Consider the following 26682-nt stretch of genomic DNA (forward strand, 5'->3'; position numbering starts at 1 on the left):
GTACAAATTCTCCAGTGATTCCTTTTCATTGACTGTATAAAGGATCCACCCAGGAAGATGCACACCATAGGTCAACTCATCTAGTCCTTTCCCCTTCCAAATTTTATCTCCTGTCCTTGTCGCCTTTTGAATTCTCTCACATTTCTTGAAAACTCATGATATTTCTTACTTCCTCCATTCATACAATACCTAAAATGCATACTGTCTTACATATATATATATATATATATATATATATATATATATATATCGCTTGATTATAGAGGTAGCCCAATGGTAGAGCACAGGACTTGTAAGCATGAACTCCAGATTTGATTCTTGGCATTGCATATGCTAGAACTGACTGGCAACTCAGGTCAGACTATCTCTCATACAAATAATAATAAAAAATGAATTTATGAACACATGTCCTTTTAGGGTGTGATGACATATACATCAGAGAACAAAAGATAAGTTCCAAGACCTGCTGGTTTGCTTTAAACCTGTCTCTGGAATTTGTAGCTCTTGGAAAGGAGAAAAGAGGCTGACCAGATCATATAAATGAGCTGGGGAAGAATGCAACCAGAATTGGATACATCTTGAAAGGACTACTTTTCATATGTTTTCAGGGTTCCTTTTTAAAGGGCATTGCTCCCATAGTGTTTCATTGGAGTGTGGTTTTAATAAAGTCTAAAGTCATTTGCTTGTCCTCAGGATGTTCCTTATAACTGTAAAGCTATATCTAAATTAAAGCTAATGACCAAACAGATTTTTTTCACTGCTAATGTCTAGCAGGAAAGAACCATTAGCCAATTTATGAATTAGAACTTGCTTGTAAGTTACTGAGAAGAATTATCATGTATTCCCTTAAGCAGTCCCCTGTCTTAAAAAGTAAGTATAACCGTTATGTTCAATGTGCAAGACTCATGGGATGTAATCAAAAGCAACTTTATTTTGTCTCCCACTATTCTAATAAAATTTATTCAGTGGCGAGAAGTTCTTCCTCTGACCCTGGATAAAGACTGCATGAGCAGTTCAAATATTTTCTATTCACTTAGGTAATACAAACCCTTTTAGCCACTTTCAGTCACAAATACAGTCACCATTGAATAATTAGAAATACTTAGGGTCTCATGTAATAATAAAAGCTACCAATTTCATTCGCAGAAGTATTCCTTGAGATTTGACTTCTCTCTCTCTCTCTCATCTCCTCTTTCCTCTCTTTTTGCTATATCTGTATGTTGCCAGAGTTACATCTTGAAAAAGAAGGTGGAAAGAAGCAAGCCTTATTTAGTTAATATTACTGTTGTATTGGGGGTTTGATCCTGGTTTTTCATCTCATGAGTTCCTGGTAGGTTTTTCAGACACTTCAATAGGAAGGAAGGATCCTCTCACTGTATTTCCTAAAGTGATTAATTTGAGATTTTGATAATGCATTCTATTCTTTCTGAATTTTCTTGACCAGCACCTGTAGGGTCTATGCTGGTTAATTTGACCCTCTAGAATCTTTGTCCTTGCAAACAGTAGAATATAGAAACACTGGTATAACCTATGCTGATCTCCTTTTCTGCTTATAACCTCAGATTGATAGAAAATTCTCTTTCTTTCAGATAGAAAGGATATAAGTTGGAGATGAAAATGTTTTTCAGACACTTGTCATTGGAGATGAGAAATTACTACCCATATATCAATTACCATGCTGTAAACCATTATTACTCAATAAAATAAAATAATAAATTGATAAACTCTTTAAAAAGAGAGACTTATTGGTCTGCATAATGGTTCACTGTGCATGGAAGTGCCAGTTGACACATACCACAGCATATGTTTTTGCCTCTGTTTTTAAGCTTGAGCTGAGGCAAAGGTCTCTCTCCCTACCCATTCTCAGGACATTGATGGTTATTTTCAAAGAATGACTCTCATACAACTTTTATTCTTCTAGATTATGATTATTTTACATCCTGGGTGGAAGTGAGGGTTTTTAAGAGTCCTGTAAGACTCACCCTACTAGGGAAAGAGAGAGGCAGACTGGGAGTATGGATCGACACCCATGTTCAGCAGGGAAGCAATTACAGAAGCCAGACCCACAAGGACCCTGGGTCCATGCTCCCAGAGGGATAGAGAATGGGAAAGCTATTGGGGAGGGGATGGGACACGGAGATTGGGTGGCGGGAATTGTGTGTAGTTGTACCCCCCCATCTTATGACTTTGTTAATGTCTCCTTTCTTAAATAAATAAATAAAAGAGTCCTGTAACTACTTTTCAGCCATCCATTTTATATTTTTCAAATGGTTTAGCAACTTCTTTGGAATGCACCGTTTATACTATGTTGGTGTCTAGAGTAAATTATAAATTAAATTTTTATTAAAGTAAATCTTTACAAAATAGTAATAAATAGTTAAATGCTTATCTTTTACTAGTAGACATTTATGAAATTTTACATATGAATTTAGATTAATGATCTGTACAGAGGTTCTTAAGTATAAAACAAATTCATTTTTCTTTATGCCCTTGTTATAGATCTTGTCTTAATACTTTCACAGGCCAAGTGAGTGAAAGCTGAGAAAATTCTCTAGCTAGTAGATGCTTTGTATTTCAATATAAAAAGAACATTTTTCTTGGGTTGGGAAGATAGTCATAAAAAGAAGATGATAAATAATTTATAACATGTTTGATGAATGAATATACAGTGGCCATGTTTTATTGGCTGGCCCTATAGCAACTTACTTATGTCTTTAAAGGTACTAGCTTGTAATCTGAATGCTAGGAACAAAAGGACATACGGTTTTAATAGGAGGATTTTCTTTTCCCCACCGTCAAATTGGACAAAGTGTTTAAATAGCCATTTTGTTTTTTGTTATCGATTTGCATACTTTACTCATTTTTCCTTGTTTCCATATACCTATTCATCCTGGAGCCTAATATTCCTTAAAGTATCAAGTCTTTGGTTTAGAGTTTTATTTTTATTTTAATTTTGTTTTTCATTGCCACCAAGGTTATCACTTGAGCTTGGTGCTGGCACTATGATTCTATGGCTGTTGGTAGCCACTTTTTTCCTTTCCTTTTTTTTTTTTTTTAACAACCTTTGTATTTTATTTTATAGGGCAGAGAAGCTGAGAAGGGAGGCAGAGATATAAAGGGAAAGAGAAAGATAGACATCTGCACACCAAACTTCCTCTCTACAAGTGAGGAGCAAGGGCTTATAGCCGGGTCCTCACACATAATAATGTGTGCTTTCAACCGGGTATGCCAGAGCCTGATCCCCCACGGTTTCTATATTGCTTATTGTCTCTCTTTTCTATAACATCATTTTACATCAGTACTACTTACTGACTGAAGCTGGAGATAACAGACAGTATTTTGAGTGCATTAGTTCACAGGAGTGCTTAAATAGCCAGCAACTGTTCTTGCTGTGGACGCAATATTTACATCCTTAAAATGGGGGTTTATTGCTTATGTGTAAAAGATTATACTGTAAGTGATGAACATATATATATATATATGTGAGTATGTGTGATTACATGATGCAAAATGGAAAGAAAAATCAGTTTATTAAATAACATATATACTTAGACCTCAATTATGTAAAGACGTATAATAATAGAGAAAAGATTTGAGATATAGATATAAACATGTTATCATGGGTAAAAACAACAACAGAGGTTTATTATTACAAATTTATTTAATCTGTGAAGGAATAAGAAACAACAATATTTGTTACATAGAAGTATTGCTAGTTGGTAGATGAATGAATGAGTGTTGGACTTTCAGACAGTAGGAAAACATAGTGAACACTGTGAAATTTAGGGGAGATACTTTTAGACAGTGTGGCAAGGCATCTTAACATAATGATCTCCACCTTTAGAACCTGCTTATCATACTGTTCTTCTTTTCAACTTTTTGAATATGAGACACCTAAGAGTCTTAATAATTGTACATCTCAGGTATTATGAATGATAAATTCACCTTTTCACCTCATGTTGGATGGAGCTGGAAGGAATAATATTAAGTGAGATAAGCCAGAAAGAGAAGGATGAATATGGAATGATCTCACTCATGGACAGAAGTTGAGAAATAAGAACAGAAAAGTGAAACACAAAGTAGAACTTGGACTGGGTTTGGTGTATTGCACTAAAGTAAAGGACCCTGGGGCAGGCAGTGATGAGGGGTGGGAGTGGGGTGATTTTCAAGTCCTGACACATGATGGTGGAGGAGGACCTAGGTTGGGGGGATGAGAATGTTTTGCAGAAAAACTGAGAAATTTTACACATGTACCAACAACTATACTGTAAGCCATTACTTCCCCCATTGAAAATACTTAAAAATTATCATAACTTAATAAGAATTAAAAAATGGTATTGGGGGAGTCGGGTGGTGGCGCAGTGGGTTAAGCGCACGTGGCGCAAAGCCCAGGGACCGGCGTAAGGATCCGGGTTCGAGCCCCCGGCTCCCCACCTGCAGGGGAGTCGCTTAACGGGCGGTGAAGCAGGTCTGCAGGTGTCTATCTTTCTCTCCCCTCTCTCTCTGTCTTCCCCTCCTCTCTCCATTTCTCTCTGTCCTATCCAACAACAAAGCAATAATGGCAATAATAACCGCAACGAGGCTGCAACAACTAGGGCAACAAAAAGGGGAAAAAAATGGCCTCCAGAAGCGGTGGATTCATGGTGCAGGCACCGAGCCCAGCAATAACCCTGGAGGAAAAAAAATGGTATTGGGAGATTGGTGAGTGAAGACTGATTTGGGAAAGTAATGGCTAAAGCACTTGGTGGCTCACGTATGTAAATTTAAGGACACTGAACTGAAATGAACAAAGTGTGAAAATCAAACTTTATCTCTGGTTTGATGAGTTGTTTGATCTAAATTATTTGGGTTACTTTTTTAAGCCCAGAAAACACAAGATCTTTGATTTTTTCAGAGTAATTTTGCTTCTCTAAATAAAGCTCACTAGGAGTATACCAAACTGGGCTCAGTGAGGCACAGTTAAACAAAAAAGTCTGCATTTTCGTTCACCAGAAATGAAAGTTACCATCTGAAGGGAGGGTTGATGAACTTGATTGAGTTATACACTCAGTTATGAAGGGGGATTGGTGCCTTTGAACTGTGTATCCAGCTCAGTCAGTCAAAGAAAGAGAAAAGTTATATTGATTCATATCAATAAAGTACTTGGAGTTACTATGTAATCAGTGTGAGGTAAAACATCCCTTCAATATCATAAGGAGCAAGTAAGTATAGCTAAACCATAGACTTGTATACATACATAGCAGCAATGAGACACCAGGAGAGAGAATAGCATGAGTAACTCAATGTGTGTTGCTGCATACTGGGAGAAAAACACTATGAAGTTAAAAAAAAAAAAAAAAAAGATGGAGGTCCTACAGTATGCAAGGAGTAGGAGATAAAGTGTGCTTCCCAGAGGAGTAGATGAGATCCTACTGTTTTCTTTTTCTTTATGATTTTATTGGGGAAATAATGACAGTTGTTGACACATTGGTGTAGTCTTTTACCTTTTGATGATAATCGATGTGTACTACTACTCCTGGTGGTACTGAAGATCTTGCTGTTTGAATACTATGACTTTTCAGCCTTCACATTCCAAACTGCACATTGAAGATCTTCCCTAAACTTAAAGAGGTCATTGTGCCTTTTAACGCAACTGAATGAATACTGGAAAAAAACTGCACAGATAGTAATCTTCCAGCCTTAGATAGGAGCCAGAGTCGGCTTTGCAATGCTGCCTGTGGAAAGATCTCATTTGTGAAAATAACCACTCTGTTTTCATATTGCCAGACATCTGCTCTTGGCTAAGAACAACATGAAAGGGAATTTGTTTTCTGCTAGGGTTCTGTCCTTCTGCAAGGAAGATCTTTTGAAATAATTGACCATCTAGACAGAATGGTCTACCTTCATATCTGCAAATTAACCTAATTAGGGCCTCCTTCTCGGATTAAAATTTCCACTTAACTCTTGTGGATGTCTAATGACATTCTTATGCTTCACTTTACATCAGTATCAGCAACTACACATAATAGGATCCAAGGTATTTGGGCATACAGAAATACATGTTGATATATTAAAATAGGGAGCTTCAGATTTAGCAGGCATAGCACATATAGTTTGCATACATCAGGCGTTTGCTACAAACACCGTTATAATAATTATTTAACGAAGAACCCAAATACAGAGAGATTGAATAATTTGTCCAGTATTCTTCAACCTGATACTGAAGGTCAAGAATGTTAACATAGAATTGTCCAACCCTAAAACCTAGAGTCTTCCTTTTCCTTCTGATTTCATTAGTATCCTGATAGATCTTTCAGATTGTAATAAAGACAAGGCAAGGCACTAGCAAAAGGTTCCTTGAAATACTAAACACTTAAGTTGAAGTTGGGGGATGGTGTGCAGACATTTCATCAAATGGATCCTCCCTTGAGCACCTCTGCTGAGTATACTTTGTGTTTCAGTGTTTTCTCCTCTGTGACACTGCAATTTCTTTCAGGCCATGACTTTTAACCTTAATCTTGTTTCTCCATATAGAGAAAGTATTGGTAACAAAGGGAAGGGTTGTGTTAACAGATGCTGTTCTATTTTGAATGCAACAAAGAATTCCAGATAGAAATATGCTTTGTCATAAGGGGTAAACTACTTACTATATTTCTTAAACATTGCATTTTGTTTTAAAATTCACAAACATAGCATGTTTTTTAAAAACTATGTATTGCACATGTTCTGACAAGGCATACATTTATTTAAGAAGTCACATCCTATTTAAATAGTAAAGGGTCAGAAAACATTTTCTCTATAATTATTTTACATGGTCTGGTCAATGACAGAGTGCTGTGGTTGCTTAATAAATAACAGGTCATACTAATCAGCCCCTCACAAGTCCATTGTGATTTCACAGCAGACCCCACACATCAACAGACTGAGTGATGTTGACACTCTGGCTCTGAAAAAGGTAAATATAATTAAGGCTGGACTATAAATTAAGTTTAAGTGTTCATTTGGGGATGCTAATCAGATTTAGAAACTGACCCCCAAGTAGTCTCAGTGTTATATTTTTCTTTTTAAAAATCTATAGAATTTTATTAAAAGTAAGAAAAATTGAAACTTCCAAATAAACATGAGGGGGATATTAAGTGGCCTGTCTGCCGATATTAACTGTGAAATTTACTGCAGAAAAAGAGAGCTTGTGCAGAATCAGCACTGTATCCAGTTTCCTTTCTTTTCAAAGGAAACAAATACTTGACATATTATAAATAGCATAAAACCAAATTAGAATTTAGACAGACCTACATAACCTATTTGTATAAACTTTACTCGGATTGATTAGAGAAGGAGCACTGTGAGTGAAGAACAGTTCCCAGTCCTGGCTCAGTCATAGTCAGTGCAATCTTGAGAAAGTCTCTTAGCCTTTTGTCTGTCTAATTGACCTCATGTGGGAGAGGAGACAAACAATACTACCCACTGTCTAGGTGGGGGTATCATGAATATCAAACAAGATGATTCATGTATAGAAAGAGTATGGAACATATCTTAGCCCTATAAAAACTGTATTATTATTATCCTGAGATAAAGCTGCAAAGGTCTGAGTTGATACACTGAAAGCTAAGCTATAAAACACCTTCTTGGTCAGATCAAGGCAATACCTTTTATTGATGACAGCAAAATACACAATCATAAATTGACTTTACACCAACTGCCCCATTACTCTTTCCTAAGGAACATTCCCTTTCACCCACCCTACCCCAAAAAAATTAAGCTTAAGAAATCTTTTATTGTGACATTTAACTATCAGACTCTTACTTTACCATCTCACTTCCTTCCATTTTATTGTCCCTGGTAGTAAATTTACTGGCGATGGAAGCGCTGGTAACATGCGGGTTGGATCTTTGAGTTTCCAGCAGCAATAATTGCCTAACTGCTTGAATGTCAGTAGTGGGCATTCAGAAGAATTCCACTAACTGAAATTTACAAGTTGCCCCCCCTCTTGGTATTCCATTAAGAATACTGTAGAGTGAAAGCATGCTCTGAGAAATAGAGGAAAACTGTAAGTTAAGTTTTTCAAGCTCTACCACATACAGCTCTAGGTTCAATAAGGTAAATAGGTGCAGTGACAAGAGTGTGAGTTCTGAGATTGAAGACCAGTGTTCAATCTTAGCTCATAAACTTACTTGTTGTAATGACTTTGCTTTAAAACATTTAATGAATTATTTGGAACTGTAGTTTTCTGTGCGTAAAAAAAAAAAAAACACGGTCATGCATTTATTTATTTAAATACTGAATACTTAGCACTTTGTGTTTGTTTTGTTACTAATCTATGCTGGGTTCAGATATACCTGTGTGGAATTTACATATACTGGGATAAAAAAAAGATAACAAAACAAAGTAATAAGCTTTTGCTCACAAAAGTAGTGAGAAAGAATTGTGGAAAGACTGTAACTCTTCTGTAATTATGACATTAAAATAACAAAATGTGGGTAAGTAGAGAAGAACTGAAGGATATGTTTAGAGGACTATACTTGATATCAATGATAAATACTAGTGATAGGACTGGGTGGTGGCACACCTAGTTGAGTGCACATGTTACAATGCACAAAGACCCAGGTTCAAGTCCCCAGTCCCCACCTCCAGGGGGAAAGCTTTGCAAGCGGTAAAGCAGTGCTGCAGGTGTCTCTCTGCCTCTCTTCTTCTCTAGCTCCCCTTTTCCTATCACTTTCTGACTGTCTCTATCCAGTAAATAAATGAATATAATAAAAAACCTACTAGTGATAATACTACTAATAATTATCATTATTGATTAATGCAAACAGTAGACGTGCTTTATATAAATTACATACATCCATATGCTTAGTACACCAATAAATACATTATTGTCTCTCAAAGAGAGATCCAAAGGGCCAGGAGATATATGGAAATTACTCAAAGTCACTGATGATCAGAGAAATGCAAATAAAAGCAGCAATGAAATAACACCTCACTCCTGTCAGAATGTCACGTTAGAATAAACAGAAACGAGGCAGGCAATGGTGCACCTGGTTAAATGCACACATTGTAGTGCACAAAGACCCAGGTTCAAGCCCTTGGTCCCCACGTGCAGAGGGAAAGCTTCATGAGTGGTGAATCAGGGCTGCAGGTGTCACTCTGTCTCTTTTATTCTTTATCTCCCTCTCCCCTCTCAATTTTTATCTATCTCTGTCCAACAATAAATTAAATGTTAAAAAAAGGAAAGAATCACCAATTGTTATAGAAGCTATGGACGAAGCAGGATTCTCCTGTACTGATGGTGGAGATGTAAATTGGTCCAACCTTTGTGGAAAAGTCTGGAGATTCATCAGGATTTAAGAATAAAGTACAGTAAGGGAAACAAGGTGAAACTTGGACTGGGTATGGCATATTGCACCAAAGCAAAGGACTAGGGAAAGTGGAAAAGGGACAAGATGAAGTGATATTGGAACCTGATGTACAATGGGGAAGGAGACCCTATGTTAATGGAGTGGGTATTTCTTAGACACGTGTCAGGGGAGGATTGTGTGTCAGAGACTATACTGTAAATCATTAGCCTCCTTCCTCACAAGTAGTAAAAAAGAGAAGAAAATGGATGCTTCAAGAAGTTAAATGGTTTCCTTATATATAATGAATGATAGTGTTGGAAATATATTTCCAAGTTGTAGTGCTAAACCTTAAGTTTTTTGATGTGCTAGGCCACACAAATTTGATATCGCTCTACTTCCATATTTTTTATTGTTTTAATAATGATTGATAAGATTGTAGGACAAGAGGTGTACAATTCCACACAATTCCCACCACCAGAGTTTTATATCCAATCTCCTCTACTGGAAGTTTCCTTATTCTTTATCTTTCTGGGAATATGGACCCAGTATCACTATGGAGTACGGAAGGTACTGTACTGTCTTCTGTAATTGCTTCTTTGCTGAACATGGGTATTAACAGGCTTATCCATACTCCCGGTCTTTTTCTATCTTTCCATAGTGGGGTAGGGCTCTGGAGAGATGGGCTTTCAGGGTACACTGGTGAGGTCATTTGCCCAAGGAAGTCAGGTTGGCGTCATGGTAGCAACTGCAACTTGGTGGCTGAAAAGCATTGAGATATAAAGAAGAACAAATTGTTTAATAATCAGGAACCTAAAGGTAAGAATATATCAGATGATACTTTTTCCATTCTGGAAAAATCTAGGAAGTCTATTTTAAGTATATTCCAAGTGGCCTATACTATCATTTTACTAATTTTTGTCTGAGCCTGACAGCTAACATGTGGGTGTGCTAAAGGTATTGTCTGGGGAGATGGTGTTGCACCAACATAAAAGACTCAGGGGTGGAGAGGGTGGAGGGGGTGGAGGGGATGGGGGCATGGCTTTTAAGTCCTGGTGCATGATGGTGGAGAAATTAGGCTGGGGGTAACAGTGTTTTGCAGACAACTGAGAAATGTCAGACATGTACCAATAACAGTATCTACTATTGACCATAAGCCATAAGCCATTAATCCACCAATAAAAATTGTAAGAAAAGATAAAAAAAGTTGCATCGGGGCAGAGAGTTTCTCCCAAATATGGGAAAAGTATATAAATATTGTTAACTGTAAACCCTGTCAATCTTATCTGGGGCCTATGTCTATTCATATTCAGCAGAGGAGCCTGTGTAACCCTCGTATCCCTGTAAGTCTGGGCTCACATTCCATAGTCATAGCTAGGAACATTCTAGGCTTCACTCATTTCAGGACCCATCTTCCTCCAGTGGCAGAGTATGTTGACCCAGCCTCCTTTCAGAGAATGGGGCAATCTTAACCTCTGTTATTCCACATCGAGGGCAACGCGTCCTGTAGAAGCCCACAAGAGGGTTGATGATGATATTGCTGATGGAGATGACCAGTGGTGGTGGAGAGAAGGATCTGTCAGAGGTCTAGGCCTATCCTATCTATGTGGGAATCCCAGGATCCCCTGACTAGGACTCCAGATGATGGGGTGGGTTGGTAGTGACCAAAAGGGTCATCATTAAAGTGTGTCCATCTCTGGCCATATCCAGCTTTGTAAACCTTATTTTCTCTGACAGAACTAAGCTTAGAGTTATTGAGGGAAGTGAAATAGAAAGTAGGTGAGGAGGGTATCTAGGTCTAAGTAGGAACTGTTTGATTAAGTACTTTATGGTGTCTTTTTAGGTCTTTCTGCTTGCTTGCTGCACTTATTGAGTCACTGCAAACTATTGCACACTTATACTTTAAGGTATATATTTTACCCCTAACTTATGCATACAGGAGCACATGTGCCTTATTTCATAGGCCCTGGTCTAATTTAGTTTCTGTGGCTCTGTTAGGAAGTGCACCACCTGAAATGGAGCTAAGGAGTCCTATGAGCTAGGAAAGGTCTTACCAGAGTAACAGAGTTGAAGGGTTGATATCTCATGCCTGGCATCTCTGACACAGTCTGAATTGAAACATGCAGAACTGTGATTAGGATTTACCTTACCATGATTTAAGTTATTTAAATCTATTTACAAATAACTATATTGTATATACTGACAAGACCAGTTGCTTCTGATCTTCTTGATGTAAGATTATAGGTGACTTAATATTTCTGAAAAAAGTCATTATTCCATATAATTTTCATATTTTATTTTCAGACTCAGAAAGAATGGGGATAGATAGATAGACAGACAGACAAACAGACACTACAGCACTGCTCCATCATACATGAAGCTTTTCCTGTATCCTGAGGTGCCTGGATTTTGCACATGACCAGGTGCAAAATAAATTCGTATCCCTAACTATTTAGTTTTGTTTGAATCACTGTTGTATAACCATGATAAAAAAAGTCTAAGTTTTATGAAAATGTCTGTTGCCTTTACTGCCCATCCCTCTCTACATATATAAAGAAACTTCGACAATTCAGGAACTGTGACCCATGAAGAAATTTTATATTGTAATCTAAATGTCGGATTCTCTCTTGGGGTTTTCACGTTCCACAGCAGAAAGTTTATAACTAATATATTTTCTTGACAAATAAAATGAAGCAAGTGTATTGTTCTACCTGGAAATCTTTAAATTATCTCTTTAGACTTTCAGCATACAATTTACAAGTGACAGGCAACATATTTCATTATCTTTATGTTTGAAATAACTTTCAAAGAGAATGGAGAGGGGTGTTTGGCATTATTGTAATCAATTCTGTCAGAAATATTATTGGATTTACTTGATTTTGTGAGCACATTCATTTTTCATTGTTACTCTAAATTTCCTCAGATGTTTTACAGGAGGATAACATAAATAGTAAAATATGCTTCAGTAAGACATCTGTTGAAAAAATAATGAGGATTTCTGTGAAAGGCATTGTATGAGCTGTGATGTCCTTTTTTTTTTTTTTTTTTTTTACAGTAAAATAGCAAGTTCCAAACTAACAAACTCCATGTTCCTCAAACCTGTAGGATACCATGGTTTCTGATAGTCTGAACAGAAGCTGACTTGACTTGGTTTAGAATGGAAGCATTTCCTCTAGAAGCACTAAAAAATATTTCATATACAGACCGCAAGAAGTCCTAAGTGTAGACAAGTTTATGAATCTGTCTTTATGAGTACATAACTGAATTACTTGCCCCAATTAGGTATTATTGGGTTGAGAGCATTTGTGTGAAGTTCACGTTTCTGTCAATTGCCACCTATGTATTAGATCTTTTTCATGAAAGTTAAGGTTGAAAGATGTGTAGGACAGGAATTCACATGGTTGGCAGTGCTAGAGGACCAAGTCCAATATCAGGAAAATTCTAACAATGTCTGTTCTTATGTAGAAGAAAGGAGAATACCTCTTATCTTTAGGCACAATTTAAGACTGGGTCAGAAATGTGCATTTTAAGTGAAATAAACTTAAAATTTAATAATCTTTGTCACGTGTCCTTAGTTGACTTTTACTCCTTTTAAACTTTTGTTGTTACTTTTCCAAGTAAGCGATTCATTCGGTCTTATACATAGAATCTGAGAGTATCTGGCAGAGATCTCTAATATAATTCAGAGGATATATTTTAGCTTTATTTTACACTGAATGTATCTAGATATCCAAGAACCTAACTAAATCATCTAGTGACTTAGCTTTTAGGTAGCAAAGCAAAGATACTTGCATAAAGTTACTTTTCTTAGAATAGCAAATTCTTGCATTTGGCAGTATTTTTTCCAGAGTCTTGATTTTATTTATTCAACTACCATAAGCTCAATTTTGAGTTCCTTGGCTTATAGTATTAGGTGTGACTTGTGTGATTATAATGAAGTGGAAAGTATTTTCAGAATGCCTTTACAAAAGGTCTTAAAAATTTTAACTTAATATGAAAGAAAGGTGAGTTATTAAAATTGCATTTTGAAGGGACCAAGGACTGGGGTTCAAAGACTAAGTCCTCATCTGGTGGAAAGCTTCACAGAGGTTAAAAAGTGCTATAAGAATCTCTTTTTCCTCTCTCTCTCCTCCCTCTCTCCCTTTCCCCTTTCAATTTATCTCTCTCTCTCTCTTTTATTTTTTACCATATACAATACAATAACTAAAAAATAATCCAAGCCATCAAAAATATTTTGTCACTGTTAACTGTTTTCTTTTTTTTTTACAAACCTTTCTTTCTTTTGAGATTATGAAAATATGGGGATTAAAAACAGGATAGTGTTTTTCATGTTTCCATGTTAAAGGCATGGCAAAACATGTATCAGTGATCAATGGATGTTTAAAAGTTTGAATAATAGAACTCTCATGAAAATAAACAATTTAATTCCTTTCAAATACACCTAACTATCTAAATTTAGATAACATCCGGATTACCTTAGAAAGTTTCCCCAAAGATACATTTGCATAATTAACAGACTTTAAAGTTAGAATGTCTGGTATGGAATGGATTACTTCAAAACACCTGAAAAATCATTAGTTCTGTAACTTTTACTGTAAAATTGGCCAAATAAGTAAGTACAGGTTTTTAAAAAATATTTATTCCCTTTTGTTGTCCTTGTTGTTTTACTGTTGTCATTGATGTCATCGTTGTTGTATAGGACAGAGAGAAATGGAGAGAGTTTGGGAAGACAGAGAGGGGGAGAGAAAGATAGACACCTGTAGATCTGCTTCACCACTTGTGAAGTGACTCCCCTGCAGGTGGAGAGCTGGGGGCTTGAACTGGGATCCTTAAGCCAGTCCTTACGCTTTGTGCCACCTGTACTTAACCCGCTGTGCTACTGCCCGAGTCCTAAGTACAGTTTTTTTTTTTTTTTTTTTTAGAAGATTTTTCTGGGATTCAATGCCTACGTAACTACTCTACCGTTCTTGGTGACCATATTTTTCTTTTTCTTTTCCACTTTGTTAGGGAGTTAATGGTTTAAAATGCAGTTGTTGACACATAGGTACAACTTCTCATCTCCCCATGATAGGTGTCTGCAAGACACTCTCTCCCACTACCTAGCTCCTTTAACAGCATCATGCACTGGGATTCCAGAGTACCTCCCTCCCACCCCTTCTCTTTTCCCCCAGATTCCTTTGAAACTTGGACAGGGTGTGAGTGTATTGTACCAAATCAAAGGATTATTTATTTTTCTGATAAAGATTGAGAGAAATAGAGAGGGAGAGAAAAAGTGAAATGTCTGCAGTGCTACCTCACTGCTTATGAAAATTTTCCACTGCAAGTGAGGGCTAGGGCTTGAACCCAGGTTCTTGCACATAGTAATGTGTGTGCTCTACTAGGCATGCCATTACCCAACCCCTAAGTAAAGATTTTTTTTTCTTCCAGGGTTATTGCTGGGCTTGGTGCCTGCACCATGAATCCACCACTCCTGCAGGCCATTTCCCCCCCTTTTTGTTGCCCTTGTTGTTGTAGCCTCATTGTGGTTATTATTATTGCCATTGTGGATGCTGTTCGATGTTGAATAGGACAGAGAGAAATGGAAAGAGGAGGGGAAGACAGAGAGGGGGAGAGAAAGACAGACACCTGCAGACCTGCTTCACCACCTGTGAAGCGACTTCCCTGCAGGTGGGGAGCCGGGGGCTCGAACTGGGTGCCTTACGCCGGTCCCTGCACTTTGTGCCACATGCGCTTAACCCGCTGCACCACCGCCCGACCCCCTAGTAAAGATTTTTGTATAGCTTCAGACTAGAAACATTTTGAGTGATACAGTTAGATTTTCCTCTCATGGGGTTGGTAGACTGACAGAGGAGGGTAAGGTTTAAAAGATCCTGGTCATGCATGTAAGATATTGGGTTGTTAGAAAAGTCATGATGTATATCTTTGTTATTTTCTATGCACAGATTCATCATGCCTTTTCTGAAAATCCAGAAGTTCACCTGTGAGAATGTCTGCTCTTCACAATAGGAACAGTTCCTGGTACACCACATGGAAGTGTTGTGGCAGGCACTGGAGGAGACTGGTATTGTGGTCACTTTCCCTCTATGTGTGTGTCTCTCAATCTGAAAAAGTTAGACTAGAATGATGAAGCCTTGATCATAAAAATAAAATTAATGTATTTAAACTGCCCAGAGGACATTCTATGAACGAGGAACTGTTTCTAGTAGCAAATAAGGCTTCAAAGATCAAGATTTAAAATAAAAATTGCCGGAGAATGCATGCTGGAAAATATACAGTAATTCATTTAGTCCAGCACTATATCCCAAAGGCAATGGTGGTCAAAGTATATATTGCATATTTGACTATATTACCTAAATTTTTGTAACTAGACTCTGGTGTTTATGACACTCACACAGTGACAGTAAGCTGATGATGCATTAGTAAGTATTTCTTTAAGGGTCAGGGTAGATAGCATTATGGTTATACAAAGAGACTCTTATCACTGAAGCTCCAAGTCCCATATTCAATCCTCCAAATAAACATAAATCAGAACTAAGGAGTACTCTGGTAAAAAAATAAATATCCATTGTTAAGTGTGCATGACTACAATGTGATGATGGAGTGTGGAAGGCTTCACAGAAGAGGTGAAATTTGAGCTAGAATTCTAAAAATGTTGATTAGTGAAAGTACAGGAGATACAGTGCAGAAAGCAAGAGGAAAGGAGTCAAATGGGGGTGGGGCTGTGGCACACCTGGTTAAGCTCACATGTTACCATTACAAGGACCAGGGTTCAAGCCTCCACTGCCAAGGGGGAGACTTCACAAGTGGTGAAACAGGTCTGCTGGTGATCTTTCCCGCTCTGTCTCCCTCCCCTCTCAATTTTTCTCTGTTCCATTAAAAAAAAAAAAAAGGAAAAGAGCAGTGAAAATCCATGTGCTGACACCAAGTCTCAGCTATAATCTTAGTGGCAATTTGGAGAGAAAGGAAGGAAGGTGGAAGGAAGGGAGGGAGGAAGGAAAAAAGTGAGTCCTTATAGAATCCTTAAAAAGAAAGAAGGAAAGAAAAGAAAAAAAACAAGAATCTACAGAATCTTAAAAAAGAAAGAAAGAAGAAAAATAAAGGGACCACATGTTCATAAGCATGAGGACTTCTAGAAGACAATGAAAATCAGTGGAGATCAATGTGATTGAAAAATGATTTTCCCAGCAATGATAATTCAACCTTGTTTTTACTGTCTGAAATACAAATTTGCATTCAAATGTATGAGGTCTCTAGCTTGCTGTAAATCTGTATTTCTGTTCATCAGGCATTTATCCATCTCTCTCTTCCCCCCCCTCCCCTTTAGAAATCAAGGGTGATAATACACAGTGCAGAGGAAGAGAATCTGGTGCCTTGTGCACCCCTGCTGTGGTGCAGCATGGTCTAATGACCAAAGACAGAGGATCCTATTTCTAGGATTAGTCAAAAAGGATTGAGCACATGTCTGTAGACTCTTCCCTCAATATTATATTTTAGACGGTTCAGTCAGAGCTGTTACATTTGGCAGCATTCCTTGTTAGCATTTGATAAACAATTATTGCCAAATGTTAGCAAGGAAACCTGCCAAATGTTACAGCACAGATTTAACTGCTGAAAAAATGCAATTTGAAAAAGCCGTTAGCTACAGAGCCATCACCTAGCATGCCAGTTCTGAAGCTGCAGGGGATCCCGGTTGGGACAAATTGTGAATCTAAAGGTATAGGGCCTTTTGCCAGCAGTTCTGGGTTCTTCTCTGAAGTTATGAATTAGTTGACACCTGTTGGTTTTCAAAGTGGTAAATTTTTGGCAAATTATTTCTAGTGAGCATTTTGCTCCAGGACTTAAAAACACTTGATGTATAATATATACTTGTCTTATCTTATCTAATAATTAATGTTGTAGAGCATCAGATCATGGTCTTTCTTCTTTACCTCTTAGTAGATTTCTCAGTTTCTTTCTGCATTCAGTGTTCTGTATTTTAGAATTTTTATTGTTTATTTTGTGGTTCTGGGACCTTGAACTTATGTGACTCCACTGCTCCAGGAAATTTTCATTCTTTTTATTTCATATAGAGGGGGAAAAAAAAGGAAGAGTGATAGAGACAGAGAGATAAAGGAGATAACATAGCATTGCTCCACTACTAATGGAGCTTTTCTTGATGCAGTCCATGGTGTTCCCTTGTAGTGCTGTTTTCAAATCTGGACCCTTGAGCTTTGTAAGCCAGTAAGGCAAGTACTTCTACTGGATGAGGTATCTTTTGTCTCCCAATGTTTATTAGTAGTTACTATGGAGTTGCTCCTATTTTTCATTTTTGGAAGGTGTTTCCCTATAGTTCCCCTTGTATTTTTCATCCTTGCCTTACAAAAAAGAAAAAAAATACTAAAATTGGCATGCACTCTCCACCACCCTCAATATGCAGAATAATCCCCACCTGTAGGGGGAAGTTTCACAAATGGTGAAAGTGTACTGCAGGTGTTTCTCCTTCTCTCTCCCTCTCTGTCTCCCCTTTCCCTCTCAATTTCTCTCTTTCTCTAACCAAAATAAATAAAAATTTTAAAAAGACATGCAGAACAAGAAGAGGAAAGATACCACAACTCTGAAACTTAATTTAATTCAGTGAGGCCTATGACTGAACCTGGGTGGTGGACATGGTGAAACCGTACACTATACAAGTGAGCTCTTTTGCTAGTATGCTCTCTCTCTGTTCCTCTTATCATTCTAATGTACATTTGGTAATTCAAGAGAATATTGTCAGCATAGAGCACCTGAATATTAGTCGTCAGGCACTACATCAGAGGAGTTCTAGAAACTTGGTTAGAATTAAAAGAAAGTGGGCAGCTAAGTAGTAGCATAGTTAGATATAGTTGCATCTCATTCAACAGTTCACTCAGTGGAAGTTGATTAATGTTAATTTTAAACTTGAAGACCTTTATTTCTTGTAACAGAGATTTGTTCTTGTCTTCACATCACACAATTTTGCCAGAGGCTTATGTTAGGGTAGGCAATTTTATATAATCTATGAGTGGTTTAAAATTTGAGGGAATGATTAAAATGCTGGGAGTACTTAAGATATGTAAAGATAAAAAAGGTTTAAAGTGGAGGTAAAGACTGACAAATTGGCTTAATTGGATTTGCTAGAAAATTTGCTTTTATGGTAAAAATCCTTGTCATGGATATAAGACACATCATGTTTTCTTCCAAGGAGTGGATTCTCTTTAAAAATACTTATTTATTTAACTGGCTAGAGACAGAGAAATCAAAAAGAAAGGAGGGGATGTCTAGACACCTGCCACTACTTCACCATTTGTCAATCTTCCCCCTCTATGTAGGTGAGGATTAGCGGCTTGAACTGGGACCTTGCACATTGCAGCATTTTACCTCAACTGGGTGTACCACCACCCAGCCGCACTGTCTCAAGAATGGATTCTTCATCCAATGTTGAATGAGTTTGTTGTTATTCAAAAGCTAAAATGCCCGAATGTACCATCTTAGTGTTCTCACATAGCTTAAAAGGGGACATGTAACTTTGATTTGGCAATCAGGGTTGTTAGTTCAGGATCTCGACTTTGAGTTTATTGACTCAGGAAACAAAGCGTATAAAGAATTGATCTTGCATAAATAAGTTATGGGATATATAGACTCTAGAATAGTACTTTATAATTACAAAGGTAATATTCTGTCTTTTGTGACAAAATGGATGGAACTAGAGGTGATTATGTTAGTGAAGTAAGTAGGAAGGCAAAAGTCAACTGCTGGATGGTTTCACTTGTGGAAATTAGATAATGTAAACCTATGAAATTGAAAAATAACTCAAAAGAAGTAGTCAAACTGTCTCTAAGACCTTATCAGAATGAGCACTTTGGGAGCTATCATTGTGAGGGTGGAGCACAGAAGTTTGGTGAGTGTGGTATGTAACTATACCCTATGATGTAATAAACACATTATGTAATATTAATAGTATCTGTGACCATACTGAATGTGTCTCCTAAATGTGTACTGGACCTGTTTAACCTTCTCATCCTTACTACCATTTTATACTTTATATTTTTATATATTCTCTGAACCAATACAAAGGCTTCTTAACTGTTTTCTTATATATTTGAATCTGTACAGCCCATATAAAATATACGGGAATCAACATAATTTTGTAAGTTCAGAAGAAAGAAAAGCAATAATAGGAAAATTTTGTTTAATGTAATAATGCTCATGATAACAGTGGAAGGATAAAGAATAGGAAAGCTATCAGGGGAAGGGATGGGATACGGAATTCTGGTGGTGGGATTTGTGTGGGGTTGTACGCCTCTTATCCTATGGTTTTGTCAGTGTTTCCTTTGTATAAATAAAAAAACAAATACATCTTTTAAAAATAATAAAATTTATCTTATAAAAGAAAAAAAGAATGTAAATTAAAGTAGTATCCATAGAAACATACTCAAACTGTAAAAATAAAAGGTAAGATGGAACTGGATGAACATAATTTTGAAAGTTGAAGGAAAGTTAGGACTATCAGATGCTGTCATATTTGAGAGTGCAATGCAAGGCCAGGCCATCCACTAAGCTGTCAAATTTGGTTTTGAAGAGATAGATAGGTCAGAATATCCACTGAGGAAAATATTGACTGGATTAAGCAAATTAGTTATCATGATGAAGACTCAGCTAAGATTGAAAACTACAAAATGTTTTTCAAACTTACAATTCTTCTGGTCTATAGGCACTATATTCCTTATACTTCTTTTAGGATTCATTAATGCCATTTCCTTCATTTGATGCTGTAAGAAATGGTTTCTGAGCATTTTGATTGCAGATTGTGAAGGTAACTCACCTTTCTTCATCAGATTTTACCCTTCGTCTGTATTCTCGAGATTCTCTTATTTCCTCTTCCTTATACTCTAGAGACATCCATCATCTCATTTTCCTCTGAACACTGTTCAGTATGACTGGAATGACAACTTTTTCATTTCATCTTCTTGTGAAATTTCATTTATTATTCAATTTCCAGCTCAAATGTTGCCATTCTTATTCCTCAAGACAGCTTTGGCTACACCCTTTATGCTAACTATACTTTTTTTACACTGACAAGATTGTACTTGCATTTTTCTTTCTCATTATAGTAAAGTTCTAAGAGAAATATTATTACTTACTTTTGTATTTTCTACTACCTCAACGATTGTATTTCTAATTTAATTTTATTAGTGATTTAATAATGATTTATAAAATGATGAGATTACAGGGGTATAGTTCCACACCTCACCCACAACCACAGTTCTGTGCCCCCAGCTCTCTGTTCTTCCCCCAAGAATAACCACTATAATTTCCACAAAGTCTTAGCAGTGGTTTGACATCTTTTTTGTTTAAAAAAGTTCATGTGTTTCAGTTCTTTATATTGCACATTTGAATGAAACAATACAGTGGTTGTCTTTCAGAGAAGTATAGGTCACTTGATTAGATATGTATACTAGAGCTACAAGAGAAATTGATCACAAACAACAAAGAACTTCAAGATATTGTATCAATATATGATAAGAAGGATGAGAAAAAGGAGTTATAAAAATATCAAAAATTACTAGATAGAAAATGCCATCAATTAACAAGACATAGACGACTGTATGCATGTAAATTTATTATACATAAAAATATTATACACAGGACTTCCAAGGGCATGGCCCAAGAGTAACAGCTACAGTAAACTCACACCTGAAACAAAACCAAAACATTAAAAAAATCAGAACCCCATATCATAACCTACAATGATAGAAGACCAGGTGAGCACAAAGGGGCAGGGGAGATTACTCTGGGAGCAAAAGTGGCTTGAATCCCAAGTGATAACAGGAGCTGAGGTCAGTGTGGACTCATCCTAACTGGAACTGAAAAATAGGAAAACTGTGGTCATTCTCCCCCTGCTTTTTACCACTGTCACCACTACAGCATCCATAAATAGTACAATGCACCTGGCTGCTGAACAGAAATAACATACTACCAAACCATGGAAATACATCAGACACGGGAGAACATTTCCACGATTGATTTCAGTAAACTAGTACTTGAAACAATTCAAGACATCGACAATAATATACAAACACAAAGTAAAACACAGAGGGCTCTTCACTAAAGAGCTGAGAACTTCACAAAGAGAACTCTAAAAGGAAATATCACAATTAAAAGACTGTCTCAATAACACAAATGACTATTTAAAGGGCCTTGCATCCAGAGTAAACCAACTTGACAGAATAACAGGACTAGAAGACAAAACCACCACCACATTCTCAAAGTGAAAAACAACTGAAAAAGAAAGGTTTACAAAAAGTGAAGCGACTCTTTGTGAAATGGAATTTGTTAGAAGAAAAATAATTAAAAAGTCATTGGGATACCTGAGGAAGAAGAGAAAGAGGAGAGAATAGAATATATTTCAAAACACTATTGCAGAAAACTTCCCTCATCTAGGCAGTGGTAAAAAGGTAGGAAAAGAAGTAGGTATATGGAAACCAAAACTACTCAACCCCAAACAGACAACACTGAGAAACTTAATAGTCATACTGTTCACAAGCAAGAACAGGGAAGAACTCTTACAGGTTGCCAGAGAAAAGAAGCAGCTGATGATATACAGAGGCAGAACTGATTGAACCCTCACCAGATCTCCGAACACAAACCCAAGAAGCAAGGATGGAATGGAATAACATTTTTGCTTTATTAAAAGATAAGAATTACCAACCATGTGTAAACAACCCTGCCCAACTAACCTTCAAGTATGAAAGAGAAACCAAATTCTTCCCAAACATACAAAAGCTGAAGGAATTCACCACCAACAACCCCATCTTGCAAGAACTACTGAAAGGCGTCTTACAGAGAAGGAACTCTTGGCTCCAAAGGAGGTAATCTGAAATAAAATATGAATGAGAACTCAAATAATAGCAACAAAAGCAACAAAAATAAAGGGAAATAGAAGGCAGAGAGGACAGAGTGGCATGACCAATGTTGCTGAACAAAGACCCATTTCCAAAGACATAGACACCAGGACAGAAACTCTTAAATCTTAACCTTTTGACTGTCTCAACTTTTCTGGAAGTAGAAGGAAAAGTGCTGGGTGAGATGAGTCAGGAAGAAAGGGATGAATACAGGATAAATGCACATATAGGTGGGACCCAGGAGACAGAATTAGAAGGAGAGAACACAGGATAAAACCTGGACTGGGTGCATGGGGGTGTGTACTGCATCAAAGCAAAGGACCCTGGGGGAGGGAAGGTGATAGGTGGTCTGAGGAGAGAGAATGTTTGTAGTCCTTGATAGAAAGTGATAAGGGTATGTAGCAGACACCTTTTATACAAAACTGAGAAACCATTCACGTGTAGAAATAGATCTTGTAATTCATTATCCCCCTAATATAAATGAATGAATGAATGAATAAATAAATAAAGTGACCTGGGAGTTGATACAGTGTCTGAAGCAATGTACTTACAAGCATGGGGTCCCAACTTTGGTCCCTAGCATCACATATGCCAGAGTGATGTTCTGGTTCTGTGTCTATGTATGTAACACATACATGTATTATATAAACACAAAGTATTACACAAAGTATTATATTATTAAATTTATATATCAATATATAAATATATCTAAGAGAGTCTTACTTAAACTGTCCTTGTTTCACCATTCTTTTAAAAATATTTATTTATTTTCCCTTTTGTTGCCCTTGTTTTGTTGCCCTTGTTTTTTATTGTTGTAGTTAGTATTGTTGTTATTGATGTCGTTGTTGGATAGGACAGAGAGTAATGGAGAGAGGAGGGGAAGACAGAAGGGGTGGGTAGAGAAAGAACGACACCTGCAGACCTACTTCACTGCCTGTGAAGAGACTTCCACACAGGTGGGGAGCCAGGGCTTGAACCAGGATTCTTGTGCAGGTCCTTGAGCTTCGCGCCACGTGCACTTAACCCCCTGTGCTACAGCCTGACTCCCTGTTTCACCATTCTTTACTTGAACATCTTCTATCCTCCCTTTTCATACTTTAATAAATTTAACTTATATTTCTGTGACTTTTGTTTCTATTTTATTGTGTATCATCTTGGGGCCAGGTGGTGGTATACCTGATTGAGTCCATATGTTGCAATGTGCAAGGACCTGAGTTCAGGCCATCTGACCCCACTTGCAGAGGGGAAGCTTCAGGAGTGTTGAAACAGAGCTGCAGTTGTCTCTCTGTCTCTCTCCCTCTGTTTCTATCTCCACCCTCCTTTCAGTTTCTGGCTGTCTCTATCCAATAAATAAATAAACATAGGGAGTCGGGTGGTAGCACAACAGGTTAAGCACAGGTGGCGCTAAGCGCAAGGACCAGCACAAGAATCTTGGTTCAAGCCCCTGGCTCCTCACCTGCAGGAGAGTCGCTTCACAAACGGTGAAGCAAGTCTTCAGGTGTCTGTCTTTCTCTCCCCCACTCTATCTTCCCCTCCTCTCTCGATTTCTCTCTCTGTCCTATCCAACAATGATGACATCAATGACAACAACAATAATTACTACAACAATAAAACAAGGGCAACAAAAGGGAATAAATATAAAATAAATAAATAAAGATAATAAAATAATAAAAAAGTTTATTTATTGTGCATCACCTTGTTGAGAGTTAAATGTTCCTTGTTTCTTTCTTTGTGCCACTCCTTTTAGTAACTCTTGCAAGGCAGGTCTGGTAGTGGCAACCTCCTTTAATTTTAGTATGTCTGGTATGTTTTGATTTCTCCTTCATATATGAGTAATAGTCTTGTAGGGTAAAGTATGCATGACTGAAAGTTGTTGTCTTTTAAAACCTTGAATATACCACCACATCCTTTTTTTGACCTCTGTGACTCCTGCAGAAAAATCTAGTGCAAGTCTGACAATGTTGCCTTTACAAGTCATTTTCTTCTTTTCCCAGCAGCTTATAATTTTTTTCTGTGTCCTTGACTTTTGACAATTTCACAGTGATGTATCTTGCTGTATTTCTATTTGAATTTAGAAATTTTGGAGTTCTTTCTGCTTCCTGAACACCAATATCCTTTCTACACCCCAGATTTGGAAAATATTCTGCTATTATATATATGTATATATACATATATATGTATATATATATATGTTTACATTTTTTCTCCAGGGTTATCACTGGGGCTCTGTGCCTGAACTATGAATTCACTGCACCTGGAGGCTATTTTTTCCCTTTTGTTGCCCTTGTTTATCGTTTTACTGCTGTCATTGTAGTTGGATAGGACAGAGGAGGGTAAGACAGAGAGGGGGGAGAAAGATAGACACCTGCATACCTGCTTCACCACCTGTAAAGTGACCCCCATGCAGGTGGGGAGGCAGGAACTCGAACTGGGATCCTTACACTGCTCCATGCATTTTGCTCCATGTGCACTTAACCCACTGCGCTACTGTCCGGACCCCCACTATTATATTTTTTAATATGGTTTATTTTCTCTTCTTTCTCTGCTCTCTTTCTGAGACACTTTTAATTCTAAATTTGTTTTTCTGATGGAGTCTTCAATATCTTGAAGAGTTGCTTCATTATTCCTAACACTTTTTTCTCCTACTTTGAAGTTAGAGTGTGCCTAGTTTGCTTATTTCTGATGTTCTCTTCTACATGGGTAAATCTATTTCTTTGACTTGCTACTTGAGACTAGACTGTACTCAAAATGTCCTTTATTCTCTGTAACACTGTTTCAAGTTTTCCATTTCCTATCAAGTGAATCTTTGATGGCATGAATTTTCTCTTAATCCATTTCTCCATATTGAATTGAGAAATTTGTATTTCTTCAGATTTCCTAACAAAGCATTCCTTAAACTCTTTCTCTGATAGCTCTTTTGAATTTACATCATTAAATTTCTGACCATCATAGTTTAGCAGAACCACTGCTTTCCTAGTTTTATCTATCTGTTTTGTTTTCTGTTGTTGCCCATAGGTTGTGTCAGGTTCTGCTTTGTTTTTGAGCTGCAGAGGAGCAGATGAGCTTTGATGTGATATACTGTTATGATGTCTGATGTCCCTTAAGCAGAGACCTAGTCTGCAGATTGTGGGAAAGATTCTAGTCCTTCTTTTCCCAAATTGATTCCTGAAAGTATAAACTTTGAGGTGAGGTGAGTCACTGTTCTTGCCTGTAAGGCAGTCTGACTCCAATCACTAGAGTCTCTGTAACAACCAGGATACCTTAGAGTTTGATAGGCTTCTCTGATGCCATAAGGAAACTTTGTTCCATTCTTTGGCTTCTCTGAGTAACAGATAATTACTAGGGATAATTTAGTAAAAAAAATAAATAAATGTATAAGTCATTGAAAGTTATTGTATATCTCACAAATACACCAGGAAATCAAACTTAGAAAAGAGACAAAAGCAAGAAGAGACTAGACCCCTTAGAGAGAGAGAGAGAGAGGAGAGAGAAGGAGAGAGGGAGAGAGACAGACAGAGAGAGAGAGAGAGAGAGAGAGAGAGAGAGAGAGAGAGACTGGTTCACTGCTCATGAAGCTTCACCCTGAAGTTAGGGACTAGGGTCTTGAACTTTGGTCCTTGCACATGGTAACGTGTGCACTCAACCAGTTATGCCACTGCCCAGCCAGTCTAAGTGTCCTTTTGAGGTAGTAAGAAGGACTCAGAAAAGAGGCCAAAACTATAGTTATGACTATGTAAGGACACCTTTTACTTTGAAAAGGAAGGGAGGCACATAGAGCTAACAATGAGTTTGTGTGAAAAGTTAATGGTAATCACTTTTTATGGCACCAATTTTCTAAATGAAGAAGGGGAGAAAAAAAATCTATTTATTCTTGAGGAATCTTTTTTTTCCAATTTTGTTGGTACTGGTTGTGCTTTCACTGTCCTCTCCTTAAACTATGCTGTTTGCCAGACTTCACATTTTTACCTCAACAACCAAATTTAGTGCTACTTGAAAGTGCCTTTATTATAGCACATTGCATATTTCTAAGTGATTACTTATAGAGAAATTCATATCCATCAGTAGATAGTGTACTCTAAGAAAATATTCATGTCTTATTTCCCCTTTGAGCTCCCTCACCTCTCTACTTTGCAAAGCTCAGAGCTCTAACCGTGTACTGTTTCACCTAGCCCAGTCAACATTTTCATTTTTAAAATTTCAGATTTAAGAGACAGATGGACAAAACATAGAGTAATAAATGCCACAGTAATCTTTCCTCATGTCAGGGCTTCAACCTGGGCCACACAGCCTATATATATATATATTTCTTTATGGAAGTGTTCATTAACTGCTAAACTATTTTCTGAATGTAACAGCTGTGCTTTTCTTGGATATCTGTAGAGACATTTAATAAGCCTATTCTCTTTAAACTGGATGAATGACTTATAAAGATTTGATATAGTGAGGGGCATATGATTTTATTTAAGTTAATACAT

General features: G+C 37.2%; 1 protein-coding gene across 4 annotated transcripts in view; it reads left to right on the forward strand.

Annotated features, from left to right (window-relative positions):
- Positions 1-26682, forward strand: part of LOC132541424 (uncharacterized) — a 260618-nt gene that overhangs the window by 68515 nt on the left and 165421 nt on the right. For 2 of the 4 annotated variants that reach the window (XR_009552619.1, XM_060202125.1), the window contains one exon: positions 15251-15369. The exons of the other annotated variants lie outside the window; for them this stretch is intronic. Coding sequence is in view for 1 of the 2 variants with exons in the window: in XM_060202125.1 (XP_060058108.1) it covers positions 15251-15314 (64 nt within the window). In the remaining variant the exon portion in view is untranslated. The remainder of the gene's footprint in view (positions 1-15250; positions 15370-26682) is intronic. 4 annotated transcript variants of the gene reach the window in all.

This window comes from Erinaceus europaeus, chromosome 11 (genome assembly GCF_950295315.1).
Source record: "Erinaceus europaeus chromosome 11, mEriEur2.1, whole genome shotgun sequence".
Classification (NCBI taxonomy): Eukaryota; Metazoa; Chordata; class Mammalia; order Eulipotyphla; family Erinaceidae; genus Erinaceus; species Erinaceus europaeus.